This window comes from Rhinolophus hipposideros, assembly GCF_964194185.1.
Source record: "Rhinolophus hipposideros genome assembly, chromosome: 18".
Classification (NCBI taxonomy): Eukaryota; Metazoa; Chordata; class Mammalia; order Chiroptera; family Rhinolophidae; genus Rhinolophus; species Rhinolophus hipposideros.
This window is the reverse complement of record NC_138064.1, coordinates 21,333,676-21,345,783: the sequence shown is the minus strand read 5'-3', so window position 1 is coordinate 21,345,783 and position 12,108 is coordinate 21,333,676. Positions and strand designations below refer to the sequence as shown.

General features: G+C 36.0%; 1 protein-coding gene across 10 annotated transcripts in view; it reads right to left on the bottom strand.

Annotated features, from left to right (window-relative positions):
- The window catches only part of SNX13 (sorting nexin 13), a 119,126-nt gene that overhangs the window by 91,731 nt on the left and 15,287 nt on the right, over positions 1 to 12,108 (bottom strand). For 5 of the 10 annotated variants that reach the window (XM_081080097.1, XM_081080095.1, XM_081080091.1 and 2 more), the window contains exon 2: positions 11,128 to 11,256. The exons of the other annotated variants lie outside the window; for them this stretch is intronic. In XM_081080097.1, the coding sequence (XP_080936223.1) occupies positions 11,128 to 11,151 (24 nt within the window). In that variant the 5' untranslated portion in view covers positions 11,152 to 11,256. The remainder of the gene's footprint in view (positions 1 to 11,127; positions 11,257 to 12,108) is intronic. 10 annotated transcript variants of the gene reach the window in all.

Genomic DNA, 12,108 nt, shown 5'->3' with positions numbered 1-12,108 from the left:
GCCCTCAATATGTTCACAAACTAAGAGGCAAAATACACATGAAATGATAACATTAATGTGGTAAGTGCCATAATAAAAACATTTATAAAGTGTCTGGGGATACAGAAAAGATGAAGTCTCCATAGCTTAAATAGTATCGAAAGTCCTCTTAAATTTTCTTTAAAAGGCAGTTTTGCAGTGAAACAAGAAAAATCAATCTCTTTTCTTTACAGTTACCCACTTCTTTCCATCAAAATGGTATTATATTACCCCAAGCTGGTTACTAACTTTATGTACTGTAAGTTTTTGTAATTTTCAAAACTGAAAACTCCAAGTGAACGAAGATTCTCAAATGCTGAGGCTATTCAAGAGTGTGCCACTGGGAAAAGACTCTTCGATCCCAAAGTAGGACACAGAATATTATTTGTTTACTGAACTTAATCCCAATGCTCAAGGCTATTTATACTTTTATGTCTAAATATATTTAAAGATTCCATTTATAAATGGAACTTACTTATATAGTAAGTTGTGAGGGATAAATGCACTATTCAAGTTTCCAAAAAACTACACATAACCAAAGATAGTCTTTTCAACAAATGGTGCTAGAAAAACCAGACATCTGCATCCAAAAAAAAAAAAGAATCTAAAACATAGATCTTCTACCCACCACAAAAATTAACTCAAAATGAATCATAGACCTAAATGTAAAATACAAAAAAGCTATTATGCTCCAGCAGATAACACAGAAGATCAGATAACATAGGAGAAGACCTTGGGTATGGTGATGCTTTTTTGGATACAACACGAAAGACACAACCCATCAAAGAAATAATTGATAAGCTGAATTTCATTAAAATTAAAAACTTATGCTCTATGAAAGGTAGTATCGCAATAATTAAAAGACAAGCCACAGACTAGGAGAAAGGACTGATAAAGGACTATTCTGTAAAGTATACAAAGAACTTTTTAAAAATTCAACAGTAAGAAAATAAACAACTCTGATTAAAAAGTGGGCCAAAGACTTTAACAAACACCTCACCCAAGATATACAGATAAGCATATGAAAACATGCTCCATATCATATGTCATCAGGGAGACACCACTTTGCTCCTATTAGAATGGCCAAAATCTAGAACACCTGAAACACCAAATGCTGGAGAGGATGTGGAGCAACAGGAACTCGCACACATTGCTCTTAATATAGCAACTTTGCAAGGCAGTTTGGCAATTTCTTACAAAACTAAGTAGACTCTGACCATACAATCCAACAAACGTGTTCCTTGGTATTTACCCCAAGGAGTGAAAAACTTACTGTATTTTGACGTGTATAACGTGCACTGTTTTGCCCAAATTTATGAGGAAAAAATAAGGATGTGCATTATGTGTGGGCAGTACTAATTCTGTATTTATATGCTTTTAATTATTTTAGTTGATTATGAGTTAAAAAGTGTAACTCTAGAAATCAATAACAATATCCATATTCAAAATAATATGCTGGAATATGATAATAGGCTTTGCTGAACTTAGAAGAGCTTGCAACTATGAAGAGTTCTTGGCCTTCTATGACGAGTATCGTAAATTTGTTACCGGTACATAAAATTTCTTGTATCATAATATGTGTATGTTAAAAAATAAATGCTAAAATTCCTTTATCATACAAAAAACAAGCACATAAATGTAAACAAATAAAAATTTGAATTAAACAATTAAAATGAAAGGTTTTTTTCCCTGGAAGTTTGGGCCAAAAACGTGGATGCGCATTATACATGGAAGTGTATTATACACAACAAAATACGGTATAGCCACACAAAAACCTGTACACAGATGTTTATAGAAGCTTTATTCAAAACAGCCAAAACTTGGAAGGAACCAAGATGTCCTAAAATAGGTGGATATATAAACTGTGGTATATCCACACAATGAAATTTTACTCAGCGTTAAAAAGAAATGACCTATCAAGCCATCAAAAGTCATGGAGAACCTTAAATGCACATTACAAAATGAAAGAAGCTAATGTGAAAAGGCTACATATTGTATGATTCCAACCATATGACATTCTGTAAAAGGCAAAACTATGGAAAAAAAATGGCTGAAGGAGGACTGGAGGGGGAAATGAAAAGACACAGCACAGAGAACTTTTAGGGGAGTGAAAATATCCTGTATGATAATACAATGACGGATATATATTATACTTTTGTCCAAACTCACTGAATGTTTAACACCAAGAGTAAAACCCAAGGTCAAACTATGGACTTTGGGTGATTATCTGTGTTAATAACAGGTTCATCCTTGGTTTAAACAAACAAATTATTACCATTCTGGTAAGTGAGGCTGATAAAGAGGGAGACCATACATGTGTGGGGGTAGGAAACATATGGAAAATTTCTGCACCTTCCTCTCAATTTTGTTGTAAACCTAAAACTGCTCTACAAAAATAGTCTTTTTAAAAAAACCACATAGAAATAATCACAAGTACAAGATGATTTTACAAAAAGAAAGAATGATAATAAGATGGCACCAGTCATAAATTAGAATAAACTGATATTCAGCCTTATCAATGCCCAAAAGAAACAATGCTAAAAGTCAAACGGCTCAAAATTGATACAATTTTTAATAAAATGCAAAAAGCCTATTTTTACATGATATTAAAATTACCTAGATTCATTTCACACGTTTCATAATCTCTCATCTTAGAACAGGAAACTAGAGAGCAAAAACTGATACGGAAAACCTTAAGAGAAACTATAAGCATATATAAAATATGTATCATTTAATTAAGGAAAATAGTTAAGATGATCAGAATTTTAGTTGACATGATACATTAGCACATACTTCAAGGAGCTCCACCGAGACTCCCCTCCCCGCCAAAGAAAATCCCACTTCCTTTACTTGGGATGACTACTGTATAAATTTCTCATGATCTAATCTGATGTGGTAAAAAACCAGTTAGATCAAGAACCAGCAATCAAATCATAACACTTCGTGACCCATTTTTAAAAATATTTTTAATTGTAAGACTTAATTTTTATACAAATAGAATTTATTTACGAGGGAAAGCTGTTGCTAAAAGGGAACAAGCACAATCAAAACTATGAAAGTTTCACTTGCAAGAATCATTACTCTTCCCTCCCAAGGAAAACAAACAGAAAAGCCAAAGGTCAGTTCCAACACATCTCCCCAATTTTCCTATGTAATGAATAGGAGGTTTCCTATGCAAATTCTTTACTTTGACTCAACAAAAATAGGTAGCTAGGTAGGTAGCTATGTAGGTAGGTAGATAGGTAAATTGAATTACCTATCAATTGTAGACAGACAGACAGAGTCCTAATAAGTTATACTCCAAGTTCAATTAGTACATCTGTGCTCAGAACTTGAAACTCACTGACAAAAACATTATTCATGTGGGCACATTCTTGGGACAAAACACCAAAGAGTATATAAGTGTTGTTATTTTCTACTTAAACATGCAGTATAAAATAACAGGAAAGTATCCTAATCAACCGCTCCAGTTTCCAGTCACTGATGAAGGTGCCCAGCATTTGCACCTCAACAAATGAGATAGTGAAGGCGGCACGATTCACTGCCGGATACTTACTGTCGAGACAGGCCTCAGCCCATCTGACTCGAGAGCCCCATTAGTACTCGGTCTTGTAAACCGAGGGATCGAGCCTGTCTCCTTTGCCACCACAATCTTCTGGGGCGCCAGTCAAATTTCCTCTTACCCTAAGTATGTAAGAGAAGGAACACATCTCGAATACCTAAGTAGGCAATGCTGGTTGGTCTTTGTTACAAAGAATCTAAGGTTTGAGGAGATCAAAAACTGGAATGTTTTATTTGGCCAAAATGGTATTTTTTTTTTAAATTCTGGATAAACAATTAAAAAAAAAAAAACATTAAAAATCAGGATTTCTGACTTTTCTTGAAACACAGAAAACTCTGGAATGAGTGGAATCACATCCCAGCAAGGCATGTGGCATAAATCTGAGTGCCAACAACCCCATGAAAATGAGCCAGGAACTCTTCAGTATTGCCAAGTAACAACGCTAGCTATATGGTTTACCTGACGCTGAATCCAAAGCTGTGATTTATCATCGTACTCTGACAGCTAGCTGTTTTGGTGAAAAAAACAAAATATTTATTTGTAGCTATCAAAGTGGGGGAAAAAAGATAAACAAACCAATAATGTTTAAAAAATGGCAGAAAGCCTTTCTTTCTGGAAGTAACAGTGTAAGTACATACACCCATTTCATGAAGGGATTTGAATTCACATTTCTGATTTAAGCATTTGCTTTTCCCTAGTTTAGTCTGACAACAAACACTTCAAAGACAAATAAACTAATAGCCTCAAAAAGAATCCAGTGAAAAAGGGAAGGAGGAAAATTAGAAAATCACAAATAGGGGGCTGTAAAGAGGAAACTTCTCGAACTCTGTGAAAATAGGAAAGAATAAAAGGAAATAAAAGAGATCCAGGAAAATTAATATTGCTTTGAACATATATCCTTGATTATCTTTAAGCAGGAGAAAGCTTGCAATTCCCAGGATGCTGTTTTCACTCTTCCATCGTCTTACTGTATATGCAATCCCTGAGTAACCCTGTTTTCTAATCCAGCACTTATAACTACCTCATATGTACTGTGACTTCCAAAACTGTGCCTCCAGCCCAGACATACCACCTGAGTTTCTAAAACCACTGCAACCTGAACAGTTCTGACTTAATTTCTCACAGGTATCTAAAACTCATCATGTATAAAATTAAATTCATTACCCATCCCAAATATCTCCTATATTCTCTTATTTAAAAGAAGGCATCGGTGCCTATTCAATTACTGAAAAGAGAATCTCAGAGTTATCTTGGACTGCCCTGTTTGAACTCTCACATCCAACTAATTAATTATATTTTACATCCTAAATATATCTTGGTGCCCTCCCCTCCTCACCACCAAAACCTTAGACAAGACAGACCTTCTTTATAGCCTGCAAGACTAGGATTCCCATCTGCCATCTAGTCTATCCTCCTTACAAAATGACCTTTGAAAAAAGATTCTGAAATACATAACTTTTCCATGAGCAGGACCTGTTCTCTTCTGTTATGCAGGATGGGTTACCTTCCCTCTCCAGCAAGAGCCTCTATCAAGTTCCCTTCAAATCAAAAACTTCCACCTTCCGTGAATCAAGGCTTCCCTCATAAGCATAGCCTTCTCTCTTCCCAGGTAGAAGGTTCAGTCCGCGCATTCTCTGCCTCCACTGCACCATTTAAAATTCCATAGTATTTATATATACGAGGATTCGCCTTTTCTACATAAAAGGTTCTTTTATTCATTGACCAAATATTTATTGAGATCTATCATGTGCCCACTATAGCTGCCACAAGTACAATACAGTAAGTAAAATGACAGGACATGCATCAGCTATTACAAGGTGCTAAGAAAGAGCATGTGATCTGACCCACCCTACAGGAGAGGAGGGGGTGACAAATGAGAGGAAGCATCTGAAAAAGGTTACACCTAAGATTAGTCTCAGGGTAACAGGACATAGCCAGATAAAGAACAGGGCAACTGATAAAGAGAAGACAACAGGAGTAGGCATTAAAACAAGGAACAATGTTCCATGGGGAAAGCAATGAAGGCTGTTTTCTTTCATAAGGTAGACTATGAGAAGCAAATGGGACATTTAAGTTTAAACCATTCTCTGGTTTTGATTCAAATCTTTCAAATCTTTGAAATAGGCAAGATTTGAAATAGGCAAACCTGGGGGCAGGAAAACCTATGAAGGGCAAGTATAGTCATATTGTCTAAATGCTAGAAACAAGGCAGAGGTAGTTGAGAAGTTTATAGACTGGAGAAATATCTAGATGACCCAATCAATAGGTCTTGTCATTAACTTCATGGAGCATGAGAAAGCCATCATCATAACTTTTTAAGTTAGAATAATAACTGACTGAATAGCTAATCACCCCAAACAAGATACAGGAAAACAGGGTTGGGGGATGGTGTGTTTGTTGCTTTGCTTTGAGGATGAAGGAGTGAAGTTCAGTATGGGGCACATTAAGGGTAAAATACATAGGGACCTCAAGTGCAGATAGCCAACAAGTAACTGGATAAAGTCAGTATTCAATGGAAGACTCTGGAGATGAAAATTTTGAAGTTATTACTACACATATAGTAATCTGAAAAGTGAGAATGAAGTAGATAATGAAGAAAATAGCAAGTCAAGGATGAAATACTGGTAACATCAACTTTTAAGGGGGAGAAAAAGAAAAAGAAAGCCCATGAAGATGACCGAGAAGGCATGCTTAGAAAGATATAAAAAGAACGAGTAACGGGTAGACCAGAAGCTAAGAGAATCGTATCTCCACAAGAAAGTGATCAGCTGTGTCCAAAAGCGGAATGAATAGTTCCGTAGGATAAAAACCACTAAATGTCCAGGGGATTTGGCAACTAGATGGTATCTGTTGATCTTACTGAGAGCAGCATCAATAGAGCTGTGAGCATAGAATCAGATTGCAGTAGGTTTAGGAATGAGTGGGAAGAGATTTGTATGCTTGTCAGGCTCTAGGGAAGGATCCAGTAAAGGAGAGCACAGGTGAGATAAGGTATGACTCATGGAGCAGTGGGTGAAAGATTCAAAGGTACAGAGGGTAGGACCTCTAATAATAACAGCAAGAGGGACAGCTCAGTTTTCAAAGGATAATGTTCTTTAAGGGAAGGGAACACACCATATTCAATCGTATCTCCTCATAGCAAGCAAAATTCCTGGAACATACTCATAGTATGTACTCAAGATTCTGTGATATGCATTAAATACATGAATGAATTCAGGAGTCTCCCTTTCTAGTACACTAAACACATTCACAAAACAGTGGACCACAAAATACTAAAAATAAGAATAAAAATAAACAATTTGATTTTAAAAGTGGGCCAAAACAGAAATATTCTGTATCAGCACGTATCTCCACCCTTGAGGGTTTTTCCTTTAGAAATTCTTTCACAATCAATGAACTTAATGCACAAATGCATAGGACTTAGTGATGGCCCGTGCTAAGGTCTGTTCAATCTTTGCCATCCAAATATAAAGTATATTTACCAGTGTACTAACCAATTGAATATGAAACCAGTAATTGTTACATACTGTAAAAGGCCAGTTTCATGTGCCTATCTCATCCTCTCATGCAGTGAGATCTTACTATCCTATCTAGTTTTCCCTCCCCCAACCGCATCCTGGTCTAGACCTAACAAACACAGCCAAGTTACTGTCTGGCAGACAATGTATACTTCCAGAAGTGAGTGATCTGAGCTAGACTCTCTCAGTTAACATGAAAAGTTACAAATTGTTGCCATCCAATGGTGAGCACTGAACCTGAAAAAGAACACATGTATTCTGGGCTGGGGTGGCCATTATTTAAGGAGACATACAGGCCAATAGATAAGAGAGAAAGCCAATTGAAAGAAAAACTGAAAATGAAGCAGATGTACTCTGAAATGCCAACATGAGAGACTTTGTGGTTCTCTGAAAGAGAGTTGAGACCTTAGTCAGCTTTTCAGTTCCCATACAACCAACTACATTCCATTTCATGTCACTGGATTTTCCTTTTTATGAAGTTACGAGGGTATATTTCTGTTCCTTACAATCAAGAATCCCAAAGGAGAAATTCCAAACAAGATTAGATAAATTCCAGGAATACAGAAGTCATTTTTATTTTTTTATACATCACTAAGTAGCCACTATACACCATAATACAGAAGTAGTTGGAAATTCTGGTTTCTATCCTAGCTCTGCTCTAAGACATCATGTGAACCTGGGAAATCAAAATATCTCTCAAAATGTGTTTACTTACCTCTAAAAGAAGGAACTGGATTACAGACTTCCTATGATGGCTTAAAAATTAACTTGAATTGATAGCATGAAGGATGTGTGTGTATACACAACAAATTCAAAGATATACTCTCAGAGCAACTCTTCTGAGGTCTCTTGTGAATTTTTGTAACTACAAGAAGCATGTAAAGTTGGAGGATGGGGACAAAAAAGGGGTGCTGTAATAAATCTAACCAAAAGTGACCTCACAGGTGGTCTGATCACACATTTCTAATTGGGCAGGTCTTGGCAGGTGGTCACCCCCGGGCATATAACTTCTTTAGTGAACGGTTTAAGCAAGCCCATTGTTCTTGTGCATCTAGGCTAACACACCTTTGAAATGCCAGGCGTAACCCTCTTTTCCAGATCCCTAGAAGGCATAACCACCCTCAAGAGAACACATAATCTTGTTAATGATCTTGTACCTTGCTTTCTCCCACCTTGATGTAATCTTCCTTAAAGTCTCTCCTTAAGTTTTCTCCAAAAGTATTAAAGAAACTGCAAAACTGTCATTATTCTCTGGAACATCTGAGATCCTGCTTCCCAGCAACTGTGGTAAGTCTGGCTCAAATAAAATGTGATAAAAATCATTTACAGGTTTGGACGTTCTTACAGTAGAAAATGGCTCTTTCCTAAGACCCTCAGTTAGGTTATATGTGATAAATGATTTTGCTATTGAGAGCATTACTAAGGCTACTAGAAACCCAAAAAGCAGTGTCTGTAGGAAATGTAGTATCTACGTAAAAACATGAAACTTCGTCTCAGGACAAAGAGCTCACCTTATATGCTCCTGAGGGATTTGTTAAGTACAGGTCACCATGCTCTGAGCCACATGAATGACCCCCACCATGGCAGGCCATAGCTACAAGGGTGGATTTCTATAGCCAGTTTAGTGGTCTATGAGATGGCCTGGGAGAAAAGCTCTATCAAATAGTACAGGTATTTGATAGAGGTATTTGTACAAACAGTACAGCTCTATCAAATAGTACAGTCAACCTAAATGGTGACTCTGATCTAATCAATGAGATCTTGTCTTGGGACAGTCAGTTCGTAGTGACAGGGACAAAGGAGCAGACGGACAGTAACAGAGTCAACGTAGGGACATAACACCAGGGCTGACAAAGCCTAGTCAGGGTCACCAGGTGGCTAGATCTGTATTCTACACTCAGAACTACCTTCTGGTGGTCAGGACTGTTTGTACCCATAACTGCAGTCTGTATCTCAATCTACCTGAAACCAGGCGGTCACCATTTCTGTTCTACTGTGAGACCTGGCTATCTAATAGGGCTTATTGTATTGACTTCCCCATGTACCTTTATAACAACATTCTTATCACCTAAGGTAATTCCAGAATATCTTTGTGACTTGCACCCTTTAAAAAGTCTAAGATACCTAATATGTTTAACAACGCCTAACACATTCAGACCTACTTATCGTGTTTCCCCAAAAATAAGTCCTAACTGGAAAATAAGGCCGAGCATGATTTTTCAGGAGGACATTCCCTGAACATAAGCCCTAATGCCTCTTTTGGAGCGAAACTTAATATAAGACCCAGTCTTATTTTCAGGAAAACACGGTATTAGTAGGTCTCTATATTCTAAAACTAAAGTAAAAAATAATAACCTTCAGAATCTTTCCTCAGTACTACATATGTAAGTTTACAGTCATCCCTCAGTATCTGTGGGGGATTGGTTTCCTAACAAATTCTGATGACTAACCTATATTAAACCATTTACTTTAAATTTTCTATAATATCCATTTATCAAGAGTAATACAAAGCATTGTTTTAACAAGATGTTATAGTGATAGGATAGCCTCAAATTTAAAGAGATACAAAAAAGAATAATCACCAAGCCCTGCCAACTGACGCCTATAGCAAAAGTAGAAGATGAAGAAATCTGTCCTGCACCTAAGTGAACTGAACCCTATAAGTAACTCCTTGAAAGTACCCAACACTATTTATGTTGCTGCTTTTTCTTTTTGATTATTTTCATTTTTTTGGTACAATAAATAGATTGGCATTTACTCAGACCCCCTAAAAGCACTCTTGTAGGTTCTAAGAAAATAAATATACTGAGGGAAAAGAGATGAAGGAGTGCAACATTACCACAGTTTGAATGAAAGGAACAAACTAAAATTATATTCAATAAACCAATAAATCACAGGAAAAAAGATAAACCTAGTTGAAAAACCCATTGCCTAGGATGCTCTAAATAAGAATCCATACCTTTTACAAAAAGAAAAAAACAAACTGATCTTTGGCTCATTTTCTTTTTCAAGTCTCCATGATCTTACCATAGTGGAGTAGAGGGGAAACAAACAAACTAGGGACATGCAAAATGATGTAGCCAATGTGTAACACAGTTTTGTGGTTCTTCAAAAATGTAAACATAGAATTACCACATGACCGAGAAATTTCACTCCTAGGTATATACCCAAAAGGACTGAATACTCAAACAAATACATGTACATACATGTTCACAGCAGCACTATTTACAATAGCCAAAATGTGGAAAATGGCCCAAATAGCCATCAATGAATCAATGGATAAACAAATGGTAGTATCTATATACAATAGAGTATTACTCAATCATACTCATAAATAGGAATGAAGTACCCAGTTTCCCCGAAAATAAGACCTAGCTGGACAATCAGCTCTATTGCATCTTTTGGAGCAAAAATTAATGTAAGACCCAGTCTTATTTTACCAGGTCTTATATAAGACTGGATATAATAATATAATATAATGTAATGTAATATAATATAAGTAATATAATATAAGTAATATAATATAATATAATACTGGGTCTATATTAATTTTTGCTCTGATTGTCTGGCTAGGTCTTATTTTCGGGGAAACATGGTAATACTGATACATGCTACAACATGGATACATTATGCTAAGTGAAAGAAGACAGACACAAAAGGTCAAATATTGCATGATTCCATTTATATGAAATATTCAGAACAGAGAAATCCATAGAGACAAAATGCAGAATGGTGGTTGCCAACTGCTGGGAAAGAGAAGAAAATGAGGGGCAACTGAAATAGATGGTTTTCCTTTTGGGGTGATGAAAATGTTTTGGAACTGTATAGAAATTACACAACACTGTTGACTGTACTAAAAGCCAATGAATCGTTCACTTTAAAAGTTAACTTTATGTTGTATCAATTTCAATTTCACCTCCATTTTTTAGAAACTTCAAAACAAAAGAAAACAAAACATAACAAAACTGGGTCAGTTGTTAGAAGCACAATTTCTAGACCCAGGTTCTAGACCAGCTGCTTATAGCTGACCTCTCTGAGCCTCAATTTCTTCATCTGTAAACAGGTTGGGAACAGATGATATCCAAGGTTCCTCTCATTAACTGGTGCTCTATACTGCAGCTCTTAATTTTTAAAGCATTGTATCATATAGGAATTTATCTGAAAAACAAAGCATGAAGTTCTGGTTAATGTTCTCAGCAACAGTTTCAAGGAAAGTCATTAGAAAGTTTAACAAAATTGCTTCTCATGATGACTTTAAACAAAAGTGGACATAAATATTAAAAGGCAATTCAATGGAGGCAATTCTGCAAGGAGAAAACTAATGTGTTCTAAGACTATTGTCTTCTAGCAGTCAATATATATTCAAGGATAGAAATTAGGGAATCTAAATAAACTGATGAAATCAGACAATCTAAAAGAAAGGTTGGATAAAATAACTTGGGCATTTTCCCCACTATCAATTCTTTTGGGCTTTGAGAGGTACTGAGTGTTATATAGTCTGAGGTCACTGAGTGTCGGCAGTGTATATTTCTGATTTTGAGTTAATCCATATACACCTAAAACTCAGATAATCCATAAAAACTAAAGAATCTAACTCATATTCTCAGGACCCACTTTTATAAGGTGGCGGCAAACTACAGCAAAGCCAAAGGAGCAAAGCTAAAATCTTCCTCAAGAAACAGCTTTGGATCTATTCAACATAACAAATGTTGACCCGCATTGTCCTAATTTCCCACTATACAATATAGTAGAAATAATTTTGGCCTAGAAAATTTAAGCCAAATGATGTCAGCTGCCACAGCCAAAGAAAATCTTAATAACATTCCTATGAACAGTCTGTATCTGTACAACTAAATTGTGAAATGTACCACAAATGACTGAGACAATTGACTTGTTGTGCAGGCTTTAATAAATATCAATTGACTTTTAGAAAAATGGGCATCATTCATATCCACCTATCAGGTAAGTCAATCCAAAATGAGAAAAGGAAAACAAGAACCATTTAACATA